This window comes from Nyctereutes procyonoides, unplaced genomic scaffold (assembly GCF_905146905.1).
Source record: "Nyctereutes procyonoides isolate TBG_1078 unplaced genomic scaffold, NYPRO_anot_genome, whole genome shotgun sequence".
In the NCBI taxonomy this organism is placed as follows: Eukaryota; Metazoa; Chordata; class Mammalia; order Carnivora; family Canidae; genus Nyctereutes; species Nyctereutes procyonoides.
In genome coordinates, this window is record NW_026575047.1 from 59,913,956 (window position 1) to 59,932,022 (window position 18,067).

The 18,067-nt window shown below is 37.0% G+C and overlaps 1 protein-coding gene across 4 annotated transcripts in view; it reads right to left on the reverse strand.

The window, feature by feature from the left end:
* HERC2 (HECT and RLD domain containing E3 ubiquitin protein ligase 2) overlaps positions 1-18,067 on the reverse strand; it is a 235,293-nt gene that overhangs the window by 66,050 nt on the left and 151,176 nt on the right. For 3 of the 4 annotated variants that reach the window (XM_055326875.1, XM_055326874.1, XM_055326873.1), the window contains 13 exons: positions 16,263-16,453; positions 14,965-15,070; positions 14,790-14,881; positions 11,356-11,531; positions 7,776-7,887; positions 5,833-5,914; positions 5,586-5,729; positions 4,059-4,149; positions 3,365-3,542; positions 3,099-3,180; positions 2,849-3,020; positions 2,008-2,152; positions 924-1,149 (listed from right to left, as the gene is read on the reverse strand). In XM_055326875.1, the coding sequence (XP_055182850.1) occupies positions 924-1,149; positions 2,008-2,152; positions 2,849-3,020; positions 3,099-3,180; positions 3,365-3,542; positions 4,059-4,149; positions 5,586-5,729; positions 5,833-5,914; positions 7,776-7,887; positions 11,356-11,531; positions 14,790-14,881; positions 14,965-15,070; positions 16,263-16,453 (1,797 nt within the window). The remainder of the gene's footprint in view (positions 1-923; positions 1,150-2,007; positions 2,153-2,848; positions 3,021-3,098; positions 3,181-3,364; positions 3,543-4,058; positions 4,150-5,585; positions 5,730-5,832; positions 5,915-7,775; positions 7,888-11,355; positions 11,532-14,789; positions 14,882-14,964; positions 15,071-16,262; positions 16,454-18,067) is intronic. The other variant, XM_055326876.1, reaches the window with a different exon arrangement.

Consider the following 18,067-nt stretch of genomic DNA (forward strand, 5'->3'; position numbering starts at 1 on the left):
AATCTAGGCTAAAATTATAAAGAAACCAAACCAAGTGTAGACAAAAATATGGAGGAGCTTGAGCTTTGGTACAACAACTTTGCAAAAACAGTCTGTAGGATTCTTAAGAAGATAAAAATACAGCTACAGACGAATTCAACCATTTGTCTCCTAGGTATTTACCCTAAAATGCAACTGTAGGTGCATATAAAGATCTGTACATGAATTTTCATAGCAATTGCATTTGTATAGCCAAAACTGGAAATAACCTCAAAGTCCAACCACAGGTAACTAATAACAAATTGCAGTATATCCATAAATGAAATATACTTGACAATAAAAAAGAATGAATTACTGGTACATGCAACATGGATGATCTCAAAATAATTATGCTGAATTTAAAAAGTGAGATTTAAAAAGTACATACTGTATGATTCCATTTATATAAAATTCTCCAAAATGCAAACTGATACAGTGTCAGAAAGCAAGCCAGTGGTTGTGGGAGGAAGGGAAGCTCAGAAGGAGTACAAAGAATATGATGAATATGTTCACTTATCTTGACTGCAGTGATGCTTTCACAGGTGCACCCATGTCAAAGCTCATGGAAACTACAATTTAAATATGCACGGTTTGTTGTATGTCAATTATATCTGAATAGAGCTGTTAAAAATACCAAGTAGCCCACCACAGTGCTTATATATGTCAAATAGTTATTACACAGCACTGCCAGAGTTGACCTGATCATAATATAAGACTCAGCATCATATTTCTTTTTAAAATTTTTATGCCAGCATGCAAAAACGAAAGATTATTTTGTGGCCTTGGTTCAGAACGCAGTTAACACAGTGCTACAACCTCTGATCTGGTGGTGTTATTAAATACTCTATCTATGATGTTGCTATACCATACAGAAGGATCTCATACTAAATACAAATCTATGTTACCTAAATAGGAAGCACCTAAAGGGTCTCTTGCAGTTTGAAAGAGGACAGGCTCATGGACAGAGGGTGTTGCTACATCAATGGTAGTCCATGCCACACTGTGTGAAGACCCACAAGCCACTCGTGTGATCTTCTGGCCTTCTAAGCCTTGCACAAGTGTGGGCTTTCTGTTAACTGTGGTCGTGCCATTGCCTTGTTGCCCATGGTCATTATCCCCCCAAGCATAAACCTGTTACAGGGAACAAAAAGAGAATTTTTCAACATTTGAGAACATTTTCTTTAAATTTACTTCAAAATTCTTTCCAATAACTAAAAATAAGTATTTACTTAAAATCAACCCAATGAATTCATCTGTTCTGTTTTGATTTAGGAAGCAGGGAGATTCTCCTCTTCAACTAAGTTCAATACTTATTTTTTCCTTTATTTTGCAAAGAAAAATGATCAAAAACAGTATGCTCACTTTTCATGTAATTCACTTCTTGGCTTTACAGAATTAGGAGGAATAATTCATTTTTGATTCATTTTGATTAAAAAACAGTATGCTCTTTATTATGATGAGCACTGGGTGTTATATGTAATTCATGATTCACTAAATTCTACTCCTCAAACCAGTATTACACACTATTAACTAAATAGAATTTAAATAAATATTTGAAAAATAAAGAAAACCACTGTGCTAATTTGTTGTCATAAGTAAATTTTTAAAAATATAGCATCCATGGACTCTCAAAGCAGAATAATACTTGTCACAGATGACTTTATTTCTAAAATGACACATTTATCTTTCCATCAACTATCAATTTCTAAAGTAAAAAACACTGCTAATACCTTAGCAGTAGGATCCCTTTCAATGACAATAATCTTTACACATTTCCAGGTGGACTTTCAAGCAGGAAAGCCCAGCACTTTACAACACATGTCAGTCAGCAACCCTTTACCAGGTACCTCTGAGCATGCTGACAACTAAGCAGATATGCAGAAGAACAAAATGAGCATTGCCTACCCTCCTCATTCTGTAAGCACTAAGATTCATTGCATTTCATCATGAATTATACTGTCAAAACAAGGACTTGTGACCTCAGCTTACCTGCCCTGCATCTGTGACCGCCAGACAGTGCAGGGCCCCGACAGCCACATGCACAATCTTCTTCCCTCTCAGCCCTTCCACCACCTGTGGCTTCCGCACATGCACATCAGAGCCGTGGCCCAATCTGAAGTAATCCCCCTTCCCCCTGCAAGGAGGACAACAGTATAAATTTTAATATATGGTTATCATCTAGTAACATTCCACAGAAAAACACTAATGGTTTACAGCAGAGCCGGCTCATTAACATCACACAGTACCCAGGGGCTCTGAAATTATGTTATAAAATAGTATATCATTAGTTCAAATTCATTTATTAATTCTATAGCAAGATTCTTAATGTGTGCTATAGAACATTTAAGTTACTGATGTAGAATTAGAATTCCTCAAGCTGCCTCTGAGTCATAATACTCAAGCTAAGGCCCATCACCTTGGGGTATGGATGCCCCACTCCTTTTAAATTTAATAAAGGAAGCTTTCACAAGAAAGACGTGAACTTTTTCAAGACCAAAGAAATCAGAAGTCTGCTTTCTGCCCATTTGATAACTAGACTCCTGGCATGGTAGGAAAGAAGAAATCCTCTATGTAAACCTCACCTAAACAGGGAAGACAAGCTGGGCTAAAATTTCTCTAGTGTCTTTGGCAAATGACCCAGTTATAATGAAAAATTTCTCATTATGATATTGTCACTAATCCCAACTCGAAATAAATAAAAGAAAGAAGATGCCTGGATGAGTATGAAAATGAATATTTAACCATCCCTCCAGGGTGGGCATGGGACAGAGGCCCACCACTGTTTCACATGGACTCAGACACATTGATGGGTGACAGCAAGTTTACATACCATGTCCACACCACTCCTGACTTGGTGAGAGCCAAGGAGAACTGAGCTCCGCACTCGATCTGGCACACCCCCTGTCCATTCAGTCTCTCAATGTTCTGAGGAATGTTACAGCCTTCACTTCCTCCCCGGCCCAGCTTTCCAAAGTCACCGTCACCCCAGGAAAATACTAAACCTAGGTTTAAAAAATGTATACTTCAGGCCAGCGCTTCATGATGTTCCTACCCACCCAGAAACAGAGGCAGGAGCTCACCTTCATCAGTCAGAGCCAGGGTCTGTGCATCTCTACTTCCACATGCAACCTGGATTACTCTGTGACCAAGAAGGACTTTCACCTATTCAATTACAAATTTAAAAACAGAATCAAGCACAGGCACTGAGAAAATAAGGGAAATTTTTTCCACAGACTGAAAGCCAATAATGCACATGTCTATGAACTTTCCTAGACTCAAAGCGTATCTTCTTTTGAAATTAGCAGATAGTAAGCTTTCTGTAAGCAACAAAAATGTGTATAATCACCATTTTGGGCTTCAGTTGTGTTGTATTATCCCCATGTCCCAACCGGCCGTACTCGCCAAGGCCCCAGGTGTACAGCTCCCCACTGGATGTAAGGGCTGCGCTGTGCGAGCTCCCACAGGCAATATCCCGGATACGCTTGGTTTTCAGGGCCTCTATAAGCCGTGGCTTGTCACAGTTCCTAAAGTAAGATTAAATAATATTCCCTATAATCAAGTCAGTCTTTTTTAAAGAAGAAAAAAAGGACATCTACACTGATTCACATTTAGAGAAAACAATATCCGTAGATCAACTTAACTATCAAACGTTAAAACAGATCGTGTGAGGCCAAATCACCTTCATAGATTTTTTTTAAAAAATTTTATTTATTTGAAAGAGAGACAGAGATGGTAAGAGAAAGTGCGAGTAGGAAGGAAAAGGAAAAGCAGGCTCCCCGCTGAGCAGGGACCATCCCCCCTACCCCACCACCAGACACCACCAGGACTCTGGGATCACAACCTAAGCCAAAGGTAGACTATTAACTGACTAAACCACCCAGGCACCCCACATTTATAGATATTTCTAACAAATATATTTTTAAGTTCCATTTTCAAAAATGACCTATCCTATTTAATTTTCTGCAAATTAACAACCAAAAGATATTCACTATTATCAGTAACCATTTCTTATTAGCAAGTAATAAAGAAAATATTCTTACATTCTGCTGAAGTGTCCAAGTTTGCCATCATCACCTTCACCCCAAGAAAACACTTTCCCATCAACAGTTAAAGCTGTAGCATGCCGGCCACCTGCAACATCCACACAGATATGGGCTGCCGAAGATGGTTTACAAAAAGTTCATAGCATAATTACTTACTCCACCTAACATGCAGCATGTGTTCAATGAATATGTATGCAATAAATGAGTAGATAAGATCAATTATATATTTTCAGGGTGACAAATATATAAAGTGAACTTTTATTAAACTACAAAGTTTAAATCCTAGAATGAATTTTACTTGCAAAGAAGCAGCAAAATAGTGCCGTGTTTAATAATGGGGTTCCTGTTATGTTAAATATACAAAAGATCAAAATTCAGATGGAGAAAAAGAAAAAAATAAGTACATTTATGACTAGACAAATTATCAAATGCACTGGCAATTAAGCCTGAGAGAAATGTACACCAACTGTGGAGTTATTTAAGCAAAAGCACCATCATTCAGTATAGTGAGAGCATTATACTCACTCTTTCATGGTCATGTTCTTCCCCAGTGTGGGGATGGGCTCCCAGCCAACTCATGGGCTCCCAGTCACCCACATTATTCATTCTGCCCTATTCTTTACCAACAGAACCCATACTAACAAGAGTAACAATATGCTCAGTTAAAATCTATACTTCCCAGACTCTCTTGCCCAGAGAGGATCATGACAAAGAAGCAAAAGAAGTGAGCGAGGCATCCTGAAAAGCACTTTAGAGGAGCTAAGTGAGCTAGAGGAAATATCTGTCTGTGCTCACCCAGACAAAGCTGCATGGCCATCTGTCAAGGACGGTTGAAAAAAAGAAAAGCCTGCACTTGTACTCCTCATGGGCACAGAGCTACCATACTGGCCCTGGAGCCCATCCCCAGACTTTTACAGGGAAGAAAAGTAAAAATCTATCATGTTTAAGCCACTACTGTTTGGACTTGCTTTTATATGGGGTTAAATCTAAATATGTTCGGTGCAGGCATTAACTGAACTTTGTACCTAATTTGGTTCCATTCTTCAGAGGTCTTGCATAGTGCTTTAAAATAGATCTTAGTAAAGGTTTCCTAAATTGAGGGTATGTGATTTTTTTCAAAGAATCTTTCTTATCACAGGGGTTCACAGACACTTTGGAAACCTGAAGGTATATGCTCCTTCTACAGAAAAATAACAATATTTAAGCACAAAACATGGTATTTCAAAGATCCCATGAGCCAGACAGAGACCATAGCTCTGAGACTGAAAACTCACATCTTAGAGAGTGGTAGTCCCCATACACCCGGAATGCCAACAACTGCTGATCTCTACAAAGCCTTATGTAGCAACAATAATTAAATTCTAGGCCACCTGGAGATTTACATTACCCAATTTTTAATCTTAATAATTAAACTTGAAAAAGAATGCAAGGATACCCTAGGGAAAATTATTTAAGGGCGACAGTTATTTACAAAGCATGAACAACAGGCTTAATTGCATACAAGTGCCAACTCTGGCCTGGTACCTGAATGAACGGCCACCTTCTTGACCACATAACTGCTAAGAGCTGTGATCTGCCGAGGGATAGGCACAGTCCCGCTAGAGAGGCCCAGTCCCAGTCGGCCATTCGTGGCTTCTCCACAGGCATATACCTTCCCTTCCACAGTCACTGCAAAGAACGAGAGCAAAGACAAGACTCACTTTTCGCAACATAACAACTATGTTTTTAATGGTAAGTATAACTTAAAAATTTTTTAGTATATGAATCATACCTGCAAACAAACTTTTAGAACCACCAGCCACCTGTACTACATTCAAAGCAGATAGTGTCTCAGAGAACGAAGGAACCTTTATCTAGAACGGGATTTTTTTGTTAAGCAAAAGAAGGAAAAAGGTCATTTTATTTACACTTTTAAAATTACAAGTAACCTTACTAGATGATACAAGGAATTACTTTTAATTTGCATGATTATATTAACCAAAGAAGTTCTTTTCTCTTAGAGATACACCAGAGTATTCCAAGGATGAAATGATATATTGAGATATACTTTAAATGGGGGGTGGAGGGGTATAAAAGAAGTTAAGTTAATAAAGACAGGGACACCTGGGTGGCTCAGTAGTTGAACATCTGTCTTCAGTTCAAGAATCGAGTAGTGCATCAGGCTCCCTGCAAGTAGCCTGCTTCTCCCTCTATGTCTCTGCCTCTCTCTGTGTCTCTCATGAATAAATAAAATCTTTTTTAAAAATTAAAAAATAAAAAGTAAAATAAAATAAAGACAAAAAATATGACCCTTTACTGTTAACTGTTGAAGCTGGTACCAGAATATGAGGGCTCAGGTCCCTATATTCTTTCTACCTGCTATGTTTGAACAGCTCCATAATAAAAGGTGAAAAATAAAATACACATAATGTAAAGATAAAACCAAGCATAGTCTAGTAAACTATGCTTTATTTCAGGTCATGTGCTGCTCATTCTTATTGATTCTGACATCTCTAAGAAATTAAATGCTTCAACTTCCCATTGTAGATGGGTGTGACTTAATTTAAAATTCTTAAAGCCCTTGTCTAAGAAACCCTTTATGAATCCCAGAAATGATCAGATAGTCACTACTACAGTGCAAGAAAGACTCTTCATCCCAACCATGAAATGCCAAATCTATTCTTCACATGCAAACTCCAACAAAGGGCCATGTGCTCAGGATCACCTAGAGAGCCCCACACTATCACAACTGAGACTCCCAGACTTTACTGCCCCTGGCCCACCTCCAAATGGAGACTAGGGGCCTTAAAACACAAATGCATTCAAGGCCTTTCAAATAAAGTAGAAAATTTGTTATACTTGAAAGGAGAGATTTAAAATGAATTCTAACTTTCCTAAAAATGCAGGCAATAAGGGATCTTACCATGGGTAAAAGTCTCACAGAATACTAAAAGGTAACAGAGACACTCACTGAAGAGAAACCGTTTCCAGGCACTAAAACTTCATGGAGGAATTTGTTTTATGGTTCCTCAGCTAAGAGACACTAAGTAACATAACGGATGATTAATTCAACTCTAGTTCAAAGGCATCATTTGTTCTATCTACTCTTTAAATGATATCTTGCTCATCTTCATACCACTATGGCATTTTTTACACATTATTTTGTTCATGGTAAGCAAAAATGCTTACTGTTTTGAAGGCAAGATAAATATAATTACTGTTTATAATTTTCATCTATATACTTATTGAATATTTTCAAAAATGTATTTTCTAGTTTACTGAGCAGCAGTAATACAACTACATCCAAAGTGCGCTATTGGAACACCTGGGTGGCTCAGTGGTTGAGTATCTGCCTTTGGCTCAGGGCATGATCCCAGAGTCCTGGGATCAAGTCTCACATTGGGCTTCCTGCAGAGAGCCTGCTTCTCCCTCTGCCTGTGTCTCTGCCTCTCTCCCTCTCCATGTCTCTTGTGAATAAATAAAATGTTTAAAAAATAATAATAAAGTGCACTATTTTCCAAGGACAGGGGCTTTAACAGAAACTAAATTTTGATGTCTATGAAGGATTTCTTCAGAAAAGTCAATTTAAAAAACAACTGATAGAAGGTAAGGCATCATAAAAACTTCAAAAGAGGTCTGATTATTATTGAGTCTCCAGGACAAATGTACCAACAAAGCTCATCCTTAATAATTTGATGACAGGTAACACAGAAACTACAGGCAGAAGAAGGATACCTTAGAGCCCTTCAGGCCGCCCAGCTGGTCCTTGTCATTCAGTCCCCACACAAACACTTTGGTTCTTATTGTAGCTGCTGATTCCAGCCCTGCAGCCTTCTTTCTAATAAGGCTAACCAAACAAAAAAGACAGAAATAGAGATCATTCAACATAAAAATATTTTTTTTAAGCAAAAAGGAAAGCAATCTCAAGCAAGCAAAATTGTTGGTTATTATAAGACTCTTAAAGTTCTTTTTTAGTAAAACTTAAATAAATTAAAACTAAAATAAATAAAACCTAGAAGAAATTAGTGTGCCAGAGGGTCAAAATTTCTAGATACCAGCATGCTACCTTTTAATAATATAATTTAACTCTAGTGTTTTCAATGGAGACCTTTCTATGACACACTATGCAGCTCTCCTTTCTTCTTATATACCAGCTGTTTTACTGACTCACAGATATTCCCACCCAATGCCTCAACATACAGTTACTACAGATGTTAAATGCTGAGAATATTAATTATTAAATGGCCCCAGGAATCACCACTGGGTCAGGCACTGTGGCAATGGCCCTAAATCTAAACATCTGTTTGGTCATATTTTCCCTCAAAGAACTAATAAAATAGTCACAGCCATACGACTTTTGAGGTACTCTAACACAAATACATGTCCCAAAGCAAAATGCAATTTTCTGGCTACACACCCTCTGCCCACCATAAGGCTAGCTGGGCTAGAGGTCCCCTACATCCTTTCTCTCCTGAGAAGTCTGCTCTGTACCCCAAGGCTTCTGAAGCATAGTTCTCTCTGGCAGTTGGCTCCTACCACCTTGCTCATTCTATCTCTTAACCTGCCTTCAATAAGTTCAAAGTATAGTCAACAAAGCACTCTAATTCTCAAACTTGAGATCATTAAGTACATAGTGTTATTCTCTTGATTATTAGTTGATGCCAGGTACTAAGGAATCTGTGTTTGAGGTTTTTGGCTTTTCAATTGCTTTTGTTCTCTTTTTATAAACTAGGATGGACAATTAAAGGCTCCAGAGACTAGGTTCTAGCTAGGTAAGATTTTTTTTTTTACCATATTATATACTAATGAATATTTACTTTAAAGGATCAAAATTTTATGGCTTGGGTATTAAAATGTAGGAAAATTCTTTCATCTGATACCAGGCACAAGAAAGCAAGTATATATATACTGTAATTACAGATCTTCCTCTACTTACAATGGTACTATACCCCAATAAACTCATCATAAATTGAAAAAATCCTGTTGAAATGCATTTTAAAAATGCACCTAACCTACTCAACATCAAACCTTAGCCTTGCCTACCTTGAACATGCTGAGAACATTTACATTATCTTACAGATGGACAAAATCACCTAACACAAGCCTATTTTACAATAAAGTGTCGAATATCTAATGTAATTTCTTGAATAGTATACTGAAAGTAAAAAAGCAGTATTAAAGAATGGCTATAATAAATATATTGGTTACTTATCCTTATGATTTCATGGATGGGTGCTCATTGCTGCTGCCCAGTATTACAAGAGGATTGTACCACATATTGCTAACTTGGGAAAAGATCAAAATTCAAAGTACAGTTTCTAAAGAATGTGTATTACTTTTGCACTATTGTAAAGTAAAAAAAACTTGCAAGTCAAACTATCGTAAATCTGGGACCATCTATACTGACATACCCTGTAACATATTTTTAGTCAAAAGTATGTATGGAACACCAAGAGTGATACTCAAAATGTGTAGTAACTGGTACCATGTAATGACCAACCCTTCAGAAAGGAGGCCAGCAGGCAGTCAGTGTGGGCATACCCCAGTTGGGTGTGTACCCTGTGGGTGTTTGGACCACCTTGAAATCATTAGCTGGTCTTACAGGAAAAGAAAACCATTACATTCAAATACCCAGAATTCTTCTATTAATGTATTCAATATTTGTAAAAACTTAATCAATGAGTAAAGCTCAAACTTTTTTAATTATCTCACATATACAGTACATGTACATATTCACCCAACTCATTTTCATAGCTACTGAATAAAAATATGCAAAGCCATAATCCTTTCTCTTGGAAATCTCAATGATTCATATAAGTGAACTGGTATTTTCCTTTAATGTACACAGATACCATCAGTTTGAATCATAACATACAGTGCAACATATATTCTAGATGAGGTAATGTTACATAATATATGCTATTTTCTTTACAGTTTTAATGCAAACGTTCCAAAATAAAACAAGAAAGAATCCAAACCCAAGATCACAGAACCCTAGAATAGTCTCACTTATTATCACACTTGCCACTCATTCATGACTAAAAGGATATGCTTTAATAGCAGTGAGAGGCAGCACTCCTCTATTTCTAAAAGAAAAGCACTTACTGCAAAAGGCAGTGGTTAGAAGAACTCAGCTAGCATGGTACCTGCCTCCTTTGTGTATCTGCAAAGACCAGGCTACAGCAGCAGAACAATAGTAACACGTATCAACTGATTTTGCATATCGTTTGACTTAGCAATTTACTTTTAGCCATCTAGCTATGAAAATACAACTTATCTGAGGAAGAGAGATCATCTACATTGTTTTCTGCTGGGACATGAACAAGACCCAGAACACAACCCCCTGTACATATGAGTCCTCTATAAACAGAATTTAAAAGAGCAAACATGCAGAAACTGGGCAGATATCTTTCTTCATCCTTGGTATATGCTATTTGCTTGCCAAAAACACCTCTGCTTTGAAAACTCTGACTTTTCCTGAAAGTATGCCTTTTAGAGGGAGTTTTCCTTATTCTCCTGACAAATCAATGCTTTTTTCTAGATTTTTTAAAGCACTATGAACTTCTTCATGCACTTTACACAATCGAAAGCCACTCTTGATGTGTGTGAGTTTGTTTTATCTTATTTTGCATATTTGCCACAGCATTCACAGGATGGAGAACAGTTTAGCCCACAATAGGTATTTAATGGATGATGAAGGAAAATGGTAATAGTTATCACTATAGCACTCTTGCAAATTATCGAATTAAGAAAATGAGAACATAGTCAGTCATAAGATGAAATACTGCACTCAATAAAATTATATGAGAGAAGACTAATGATATGGATATTTTGGAAATGAATGTTGCCCATAATTGCACAATGATGTGAATGTACTTAATGTCACAAAACCAGACAGTTAAAAATAGCTAAGAGGATAAGTTTTATGTATAATGTATTTTATCATCATAAACTGTTTTGAAGTTAACAGTAAAATATTTAGCAAAGAAAACTGTAAAATATATATCATATATCCATTTCAAAGGAAAACACAATTAGGGACAGATAAAAAGAAAACTACAAGTATATACACCAAAATATTAGCTGCAATATTTCAGGTAGAAAAAAAAAATCCAACATTTTTATTTCCTCTTTTTAATATTTATCTAAATACAATGTTTCTACATTAAACATTCTCCTAAAATTAAAGTTTTAAAAACTAAAATTTACCTGAGTACATAAAACTATTCTCATTATGGAATACAGTCTAATTAAATATTCACTTTTGAAAGTGAGAATTTTGGAATGAGCACGACCAATAACAAATGGCTCTCACCTCCCACTGTTGCCTTTCTCATCCTCTTCCTCTTCATTGTCTGAGGCTAAGAAAGGAACTGCAGCCAAATCTTCCTCCTCTGCACGGATCCGTCCCAGCAGGATAAGACCATGGATTTTACAATCAATTCCCGAACTCCTGCACTGCTTTATAGCAATTTCAATATACCTGTGATACTAGACACAAAAACAGTAAGCTACAGACTTTTTAGAATCAAATACATGAAATACTTAAACTGGGAGCAGCACATTTGAGACATGGAATGTGTAGAAAACTAGAGCTCTTTTACTTAAGTTCTGGAAATATCAAGCAAGTTAGGCAAAATTAATACCGTCATGTTTGAGGACAATTTAAAAGAAGTCATTAATCACCAAGTATGTCTACCCAGGGCACTGGACTCACACTTATTTTCTTACTAAAATCAAACTATGATAGCCTTACTGGATGACTAGAAACTTTTTGTCTTAAAGCTTTCTTGAGGGGCACGTGGGTGGCTCAGTAGGTTAAGCATCTGATTCTTGATTTCAGCTCAGGTCATGATCTCAGGATCCTGAGATTGAGCCCCACATCTGTACTGGGTGTGAAGCCTACTTGGGATTCTCTCTTTCCCTCTGCCCCTGTCCACCACCCCCACCCCCTCACTTGCATGCTCTCGCACATGGGCTCTCCCACTCTCACTCTCTCTCAAAAAAAAAAAAAAAGCTTCCTTGAATCAAGATGTATTAGGAAAAAGATTAAATATCAGTTAAGCACCTTCATAATTTTTAGAATAAAAATATGTATACTGCAACACTATCACATAGTTCCAAGTAATCAACATATAAGCAATTTTGCTCATATATGGATTATAATAAGAAAATTCCAGGCAGCATGTTGTCTCATAACTTTTGTATGTATCAAACAAGTACGGGCTTTTAAAAAATATATCCACATTACTATTATCATAGCTAAAACAATAATTTCACAGATCATCTAATATGCTACCAGTGATTAACTTTTCTGATCCTCTCGTAAACATTTTTCTATTGTTGGCTTATTCAAATCAAGATCCAAATAGGATGCAACCTCCCTCTGTTACGCCTTGACATTCATTTGTTAAGGATAGTTCTTTGTCCTGCAGAATGCCCCATATCCTACTATTTGGCATTTACAGTATTCCTCTATTCTTTCATTTCCTATGAACAAAGAGTAATGAAGCACAAAGCACATATACTTCAAGTGACTTCCTATTGCTTCAATTGAATTTGATCAAACCTCAAGATCTACTACCTATGATGTCACAGGAAGCACAGGTGGGAACAAAACCACTGGGATGCAAAAGACAAATTAAAAAATGAAAAATGCTGGGGATCCCTGGGTGGCGCAGCGGTTTGGCGCCTGCCTTTGGCCCAGGGCGCGATCCTGGAGACCCGGGATCGAATCCCACATCGGGCTCCCGGTGCATGGAGCCTGCTTCTCCCTCTGCCTGTGTCTCTGCCTTTCTCTCTCTCGCTCTCTCTGTGTGACTATCATAAATAAATAAAAATTTAAATAAATAAATAAATAAATAAATAAATAAATAAATAAATAAATAAATAAAAAAAATAAAAAATGAAAAATGCTACAGGAAAAGAAAACCCAATTTCCTTCTTTAGCAAGAAAAAAACCAAGAGAATCAAGACTTAAATGAAGTACAAAGTGCAGGCACATAAACTAACTGCAAAAAAATATTTATGGGATAATTGGGAAAATGTATACGCTGACTGGATATTGTATGATATTAAAGAATAACCGTTAGCTGTGATAATGGCATTGCGGTTACATTTTCTCAGTCCTTGCTAGAGATTAATATTGAAGTACACAATATGGATAAGATCGTATCTCGGATTTGCTTTTAAACATTCTAGGAATGTAAAAATAGACTTACAGAAGGAGACAATGAAACAGAATTGACAAAATGTTGATGATTGCTGAAATAGGTCAAAGGTTTGTAGGGGAGTCAGTATACTTTCTATTTTTGGTTATATTAAAAAATTACCATAATAAGCCATTTTTATAGGAAAGACTGCTAGAATGTCCAGTGGCTTCCCATGAATGATAATATTCTAGTTCTTAAATTGGTTGGAGCAACGGAGAGTGGGTCATGAGTTTTCCAATTACTCATAATGCTTCATATTTCTCACATGTCATGTATACTATATAATAAATTGTTCTAAATTGAAAATTTATTGGACAATATACCTTTTATGAACAATAATCTCAGTTACTGATTTAATTAACTCTAGTTTTTAATTTAAAGTACAAATTCATTAGAAGTATAATTAAGACGTTAGACAAGCTGCTTTCAGTTACCTAATAATGAGTTAACAATAAAATGCACGAAAATTCAATAGTATCTTTTTCAGAAAAATTCAATATTATCTTTCATTTTAATAATTTACCAGTTTATTCATTAACACCACTGGTAATAATTATTAATTAACTAATTCGTATATCACAAAATAGTTCAATGACTTTCAAGAATTAATAATATTCTATAATTCTATTTATTGAAGATTGGAAATAAGGGTCAGATCATCAATTCTCTGCCTTGGGAAAAGGAGCTGGTACATTCCCATAGACTGGAAACAAGTTACAAACCTAATGGCTATGTATCAGCTTGTTTTAAGTAACACACTGGGACCACCTTGAATTTGTCTGCCCTTATGCAGGCAGCCTAATAATAATGAATGGCTAACTACATTTAATAATTTAAAAATAAACTTACTTATACTTAACTTTAGATCAATAAAAGTTCTTTATTTAATATCTTTATCCACTATCATACCAATTAAGTAAGTCCTCATGAGACAATAGTATGGATGCTATTATTTGAAGAATATTTAATTTGTTAAAATAGTGTTGACATCTCAGTAGAAAAATTTATGGGAAGATTGAAAGTCTCACTGCTCCTTATTATAGAGGTACTACATAAAAGAACCTTCACTGATCTCTCAGATAGTATTTTCAAGATTTGTAAGAAGCTTGTATTCAATCTTGAAAATTACCTTATAATGCATCAAAACAGATCAATAGCTCAGCATTTAATGTCAACAGGTATGAAAACAAAAAAGCAGTATCAGTGTCACATGTGCAGTTAGAAAAAACCATCACATATTAGTAGATACACAATGAAAACAATCCTGTGCTGGTTACAAAGAGTATTCTGAAGTGCCTGGTAACAATTTTTCCAGGAGCTTTACCCTCACTTCTTACTAAGATGGTAAGAATGAGACTTACTTTGTTTCCTTTTCAAGCTGATCTGATAAATAGCAAATTCAAGTTATGTACCTGTCAAATTTTAAAATGTAATTACTTAATTTAGGGGGAAAATAGCCTCAATGTTATTATAGAGACAGTCAAAAAAGTCATCTCCATTGTCATTTGCAAACTATCAAAAAAGAACACCTACTTACCTCTGTGCAGTCATTCAGAAGGGACACTGTTGTGTCAGTGGGGTTAATATTGATTGTCTTTAGTTCAATTAGATTATTTAGGGAATTTCCACCTGGGGGGGGGAAGGGATAAAGAAATCAGACAAAGGTGGTTGTATCATATGACAGAAGATGCTGAATAATCTAATTCAATTACCTGACACCACCACAAGGGAAGGCATGTAGCTACTGTCAGCGGGATCAACTATCATTTTTAATCTATGAACAAGAACATCTGGGAAAATCTCCAAACGAATCCAATGCTTTAAAAAAAAAAACAAAAAAATGTATTCTCAATTTATAAAATTCAGCCATATTTTAGCCATGAAAATAGTATCACCAAAGCTCAAATCTACATGAGATTTTCTAAATACATAATATGATGGTCATTCATTTGGGGAATATAAAAAAATAGTGAAAGGGAATAAAGGGGAAAGGAGAAAAAATAAGTGGGAAATATCAGAAAGAGAGACAGAACATGGAAGACTCCGAACTCTGGGAAACGAACTAGGGGTGGTGGAAGGGGAGGAGGGAGGGGGGTGGGGGTGACTGGGTGGCGGGCACTGAGGTGGGCACTTGACGGGATGAGCACTGGGTGTTATTCTGTACGTTGGCAAACTGAACACCAATAAAAAATAAATTTATTAATAAAAAAATAATTAATTAATTAATTAATTAATACAGAATATGGCCTGAGAGGAGTATTCCACCCCACTACTTATTAGAGGAAAGTCTCACTCTAAACCCAGAAATGATGTGTTTATAGACGCCTGACCTGGGGGGGGGAGGGGCCTTTATACTCATCAAGCGGTGGGTTATAAAAAATACTAGAGTCAAGATGGAAACACAGCCCCTCTCTCCAAGCTGGACCATAAGTTCAGACACTTGCATGCAATTATAACATTCCGAAGAGCAACACCTATTTGTTCAGATATATTAGAAAAACTGCTTTCCAGAAGCAGAATCTGAACTCATACATTTTATGTGGGAAAGTAACAGAAAACAATTGCACCCTATTACTCGCTGTATCAATTGGTCAGTTAGATAAAATCTGTTACATATATCATTAAAAATCTCTGACAATAAAAACTGGATAGGGACATCTGGGTGGCTCAGCAGTTGGGTGCCTGCCTTTGGTTCAGGGCGTGATCCTGGGTTTGGGGACTGAGTCCCATATCAGGCTTCCTGCATGGAGCCTGCTTCTTACTATGCCTATGTTTCTACCTCTCTCTGTATGTGTGTCTCATGAATAAATAAAGAGAATCTTAAAAAAACCTGGATGGTATATTACTCAGTTGCTTTAAAAATAATTCTGAACTAAAATACAAAATCAGTACTGACAGGTGCCATCACAATATAACTCAATAGGTTTTTCTTCAAAGTTCATTTTGAAGCTTAGAAGATAAAATCATCTAAATAGAAGCATTTCTGGAAGTATCCCAATGGAACACCTACCTTTCCTTGCGAACCAGATGACTGCCAGCAGGGCTCACTGCCATCAATAAGACGAGAAGCCTGGTTCACAGAGGATGACACATTTAGGCTCTTTACCATCCGGGACCAGCTATCCAGCAGCATTCCTGGCTGACTGCTGTGACAACGCTTTAGCTGTTTTCCAGAACGGCCACAAAATATTGCAGACTGTCCTATTTAATGGTGGGCAAAAAATGGTGGTGTTAATACATGTAGAGCAAAACCTTCCCAACCAAGAAATAAAGAATACTAAATGGTGAAGAGCTTCTTACTTCAAGAAAATAGTTAAGTTTTCAAATTAAAAAGAACTAATAAGGGTACCTGGGTGGCTCAGTCAGTTAAGTGTCTAACTCTTGATTTTGGCTCAGGTCATGATCTCAGGCTTGAGAGATCAAGCCTAGCAGAGAGCCTGCTTAAGATTCTCTCTCTCGGGGCAGCCCCGGTGGCGCAGCGGTTTAGCGCCGCCTGCAGCCTGGGGTGTGATCCTGGAGACCCGGGACCGAGTCCCACGTCAGGCTTCCTGTATGGAGCCTGCTTCTCCCTCTGCCTGTGTCTCTGCCTCTCTCTGTCTCTATGAATAAATAAAATCTTAAAAAAAAAAAAAAAGATTCTCTCTCTCTCCCCCTCCTTCTGCCCCTCCTCACAACCCCCCTTCACCTCTGGCTAGCTCACTCACTCTCAGATAAACGGAACTAATAAATACCTGAAACAGCTTCAAAAAGCCCAGTGTAATTTACACCAATTTATGAAATGAAGTTCATAGAACGCTATGATTTACTCTACTTGATTCTCAAGTAACAACAGCGTATGTACTTCCAGATGGAGGGATACATAGAAGCCAAGGGGGGGGGGGAATACTAACAAAAAACATTCTTATTAAATTAACAGTGCTAACAAAAAAATGTTCTTATTAAAAATGCTGTTACAGGGTCGTCTGGGTGGCCCAGTCAGTTAAGTATCCAATTCTTAGTTTCTGCTCAGGTCATGATCTCAAAGTTGAGATGAAGCCCTGTGCTCAGCATGGAGTCTGCTTAGGATTCTCTTTCTCCCTCTCCCTCCCCCTTCACATGCGCATATGCATGCATATGCTCTCTCTCCCTAAAATAAATAAATGAATGAAATCTTTTTTAAAAAATGCTGTTACAAATGCAAAGCAAAAACAAATCTGTAAAGAGTTTCCAATTCCATGAACAGCAAACCTGGAATTTCATCTAACCCTCCCACAGAGGACAACTAGAGGAGGCAAACAAAATACTTAAAGATGAATAAATCATATAAGTATCAGAAATAACAAGATGGTAAAGAATTATAAGACCAGAATCTGAGGAAGGTTAAGACAAAGAGATGTCTAGATGAGCAATGCCGTATATATCTGAGGCTACTCTTCGCTGATGGTAACTGCCAGTTAGGAGAACTTACAAAGGAAAAAAAAAATCATACTACTTTTGAAAGCCTTGGGGAGGGGAGGGGAGGACCAGGAATTGGAGTCCAGAGCCCACCAGGAGAGAAAGGGATAGCCATAAAAAAAGCCCGCATTTTGGGCTGGGATCCCAACAGGGAAAATCCCCAGAGGAAGGGTAAACTGTGCAGTGCTGTTTGTTTTTACAGATTATGGCTTAGCATGAAATCCTCCCAATCAATGACACTAGACTGAGGTGAGCCCAGATAGTTATTTACCTCAATTATCTAGAAGACCAACCCTCTCCCCCCATAATCTCTAGAGAATATCTTAGGCCACAAACTGATTTAATAAATAATTTTTTAAATATAATGTCCACTACATAATG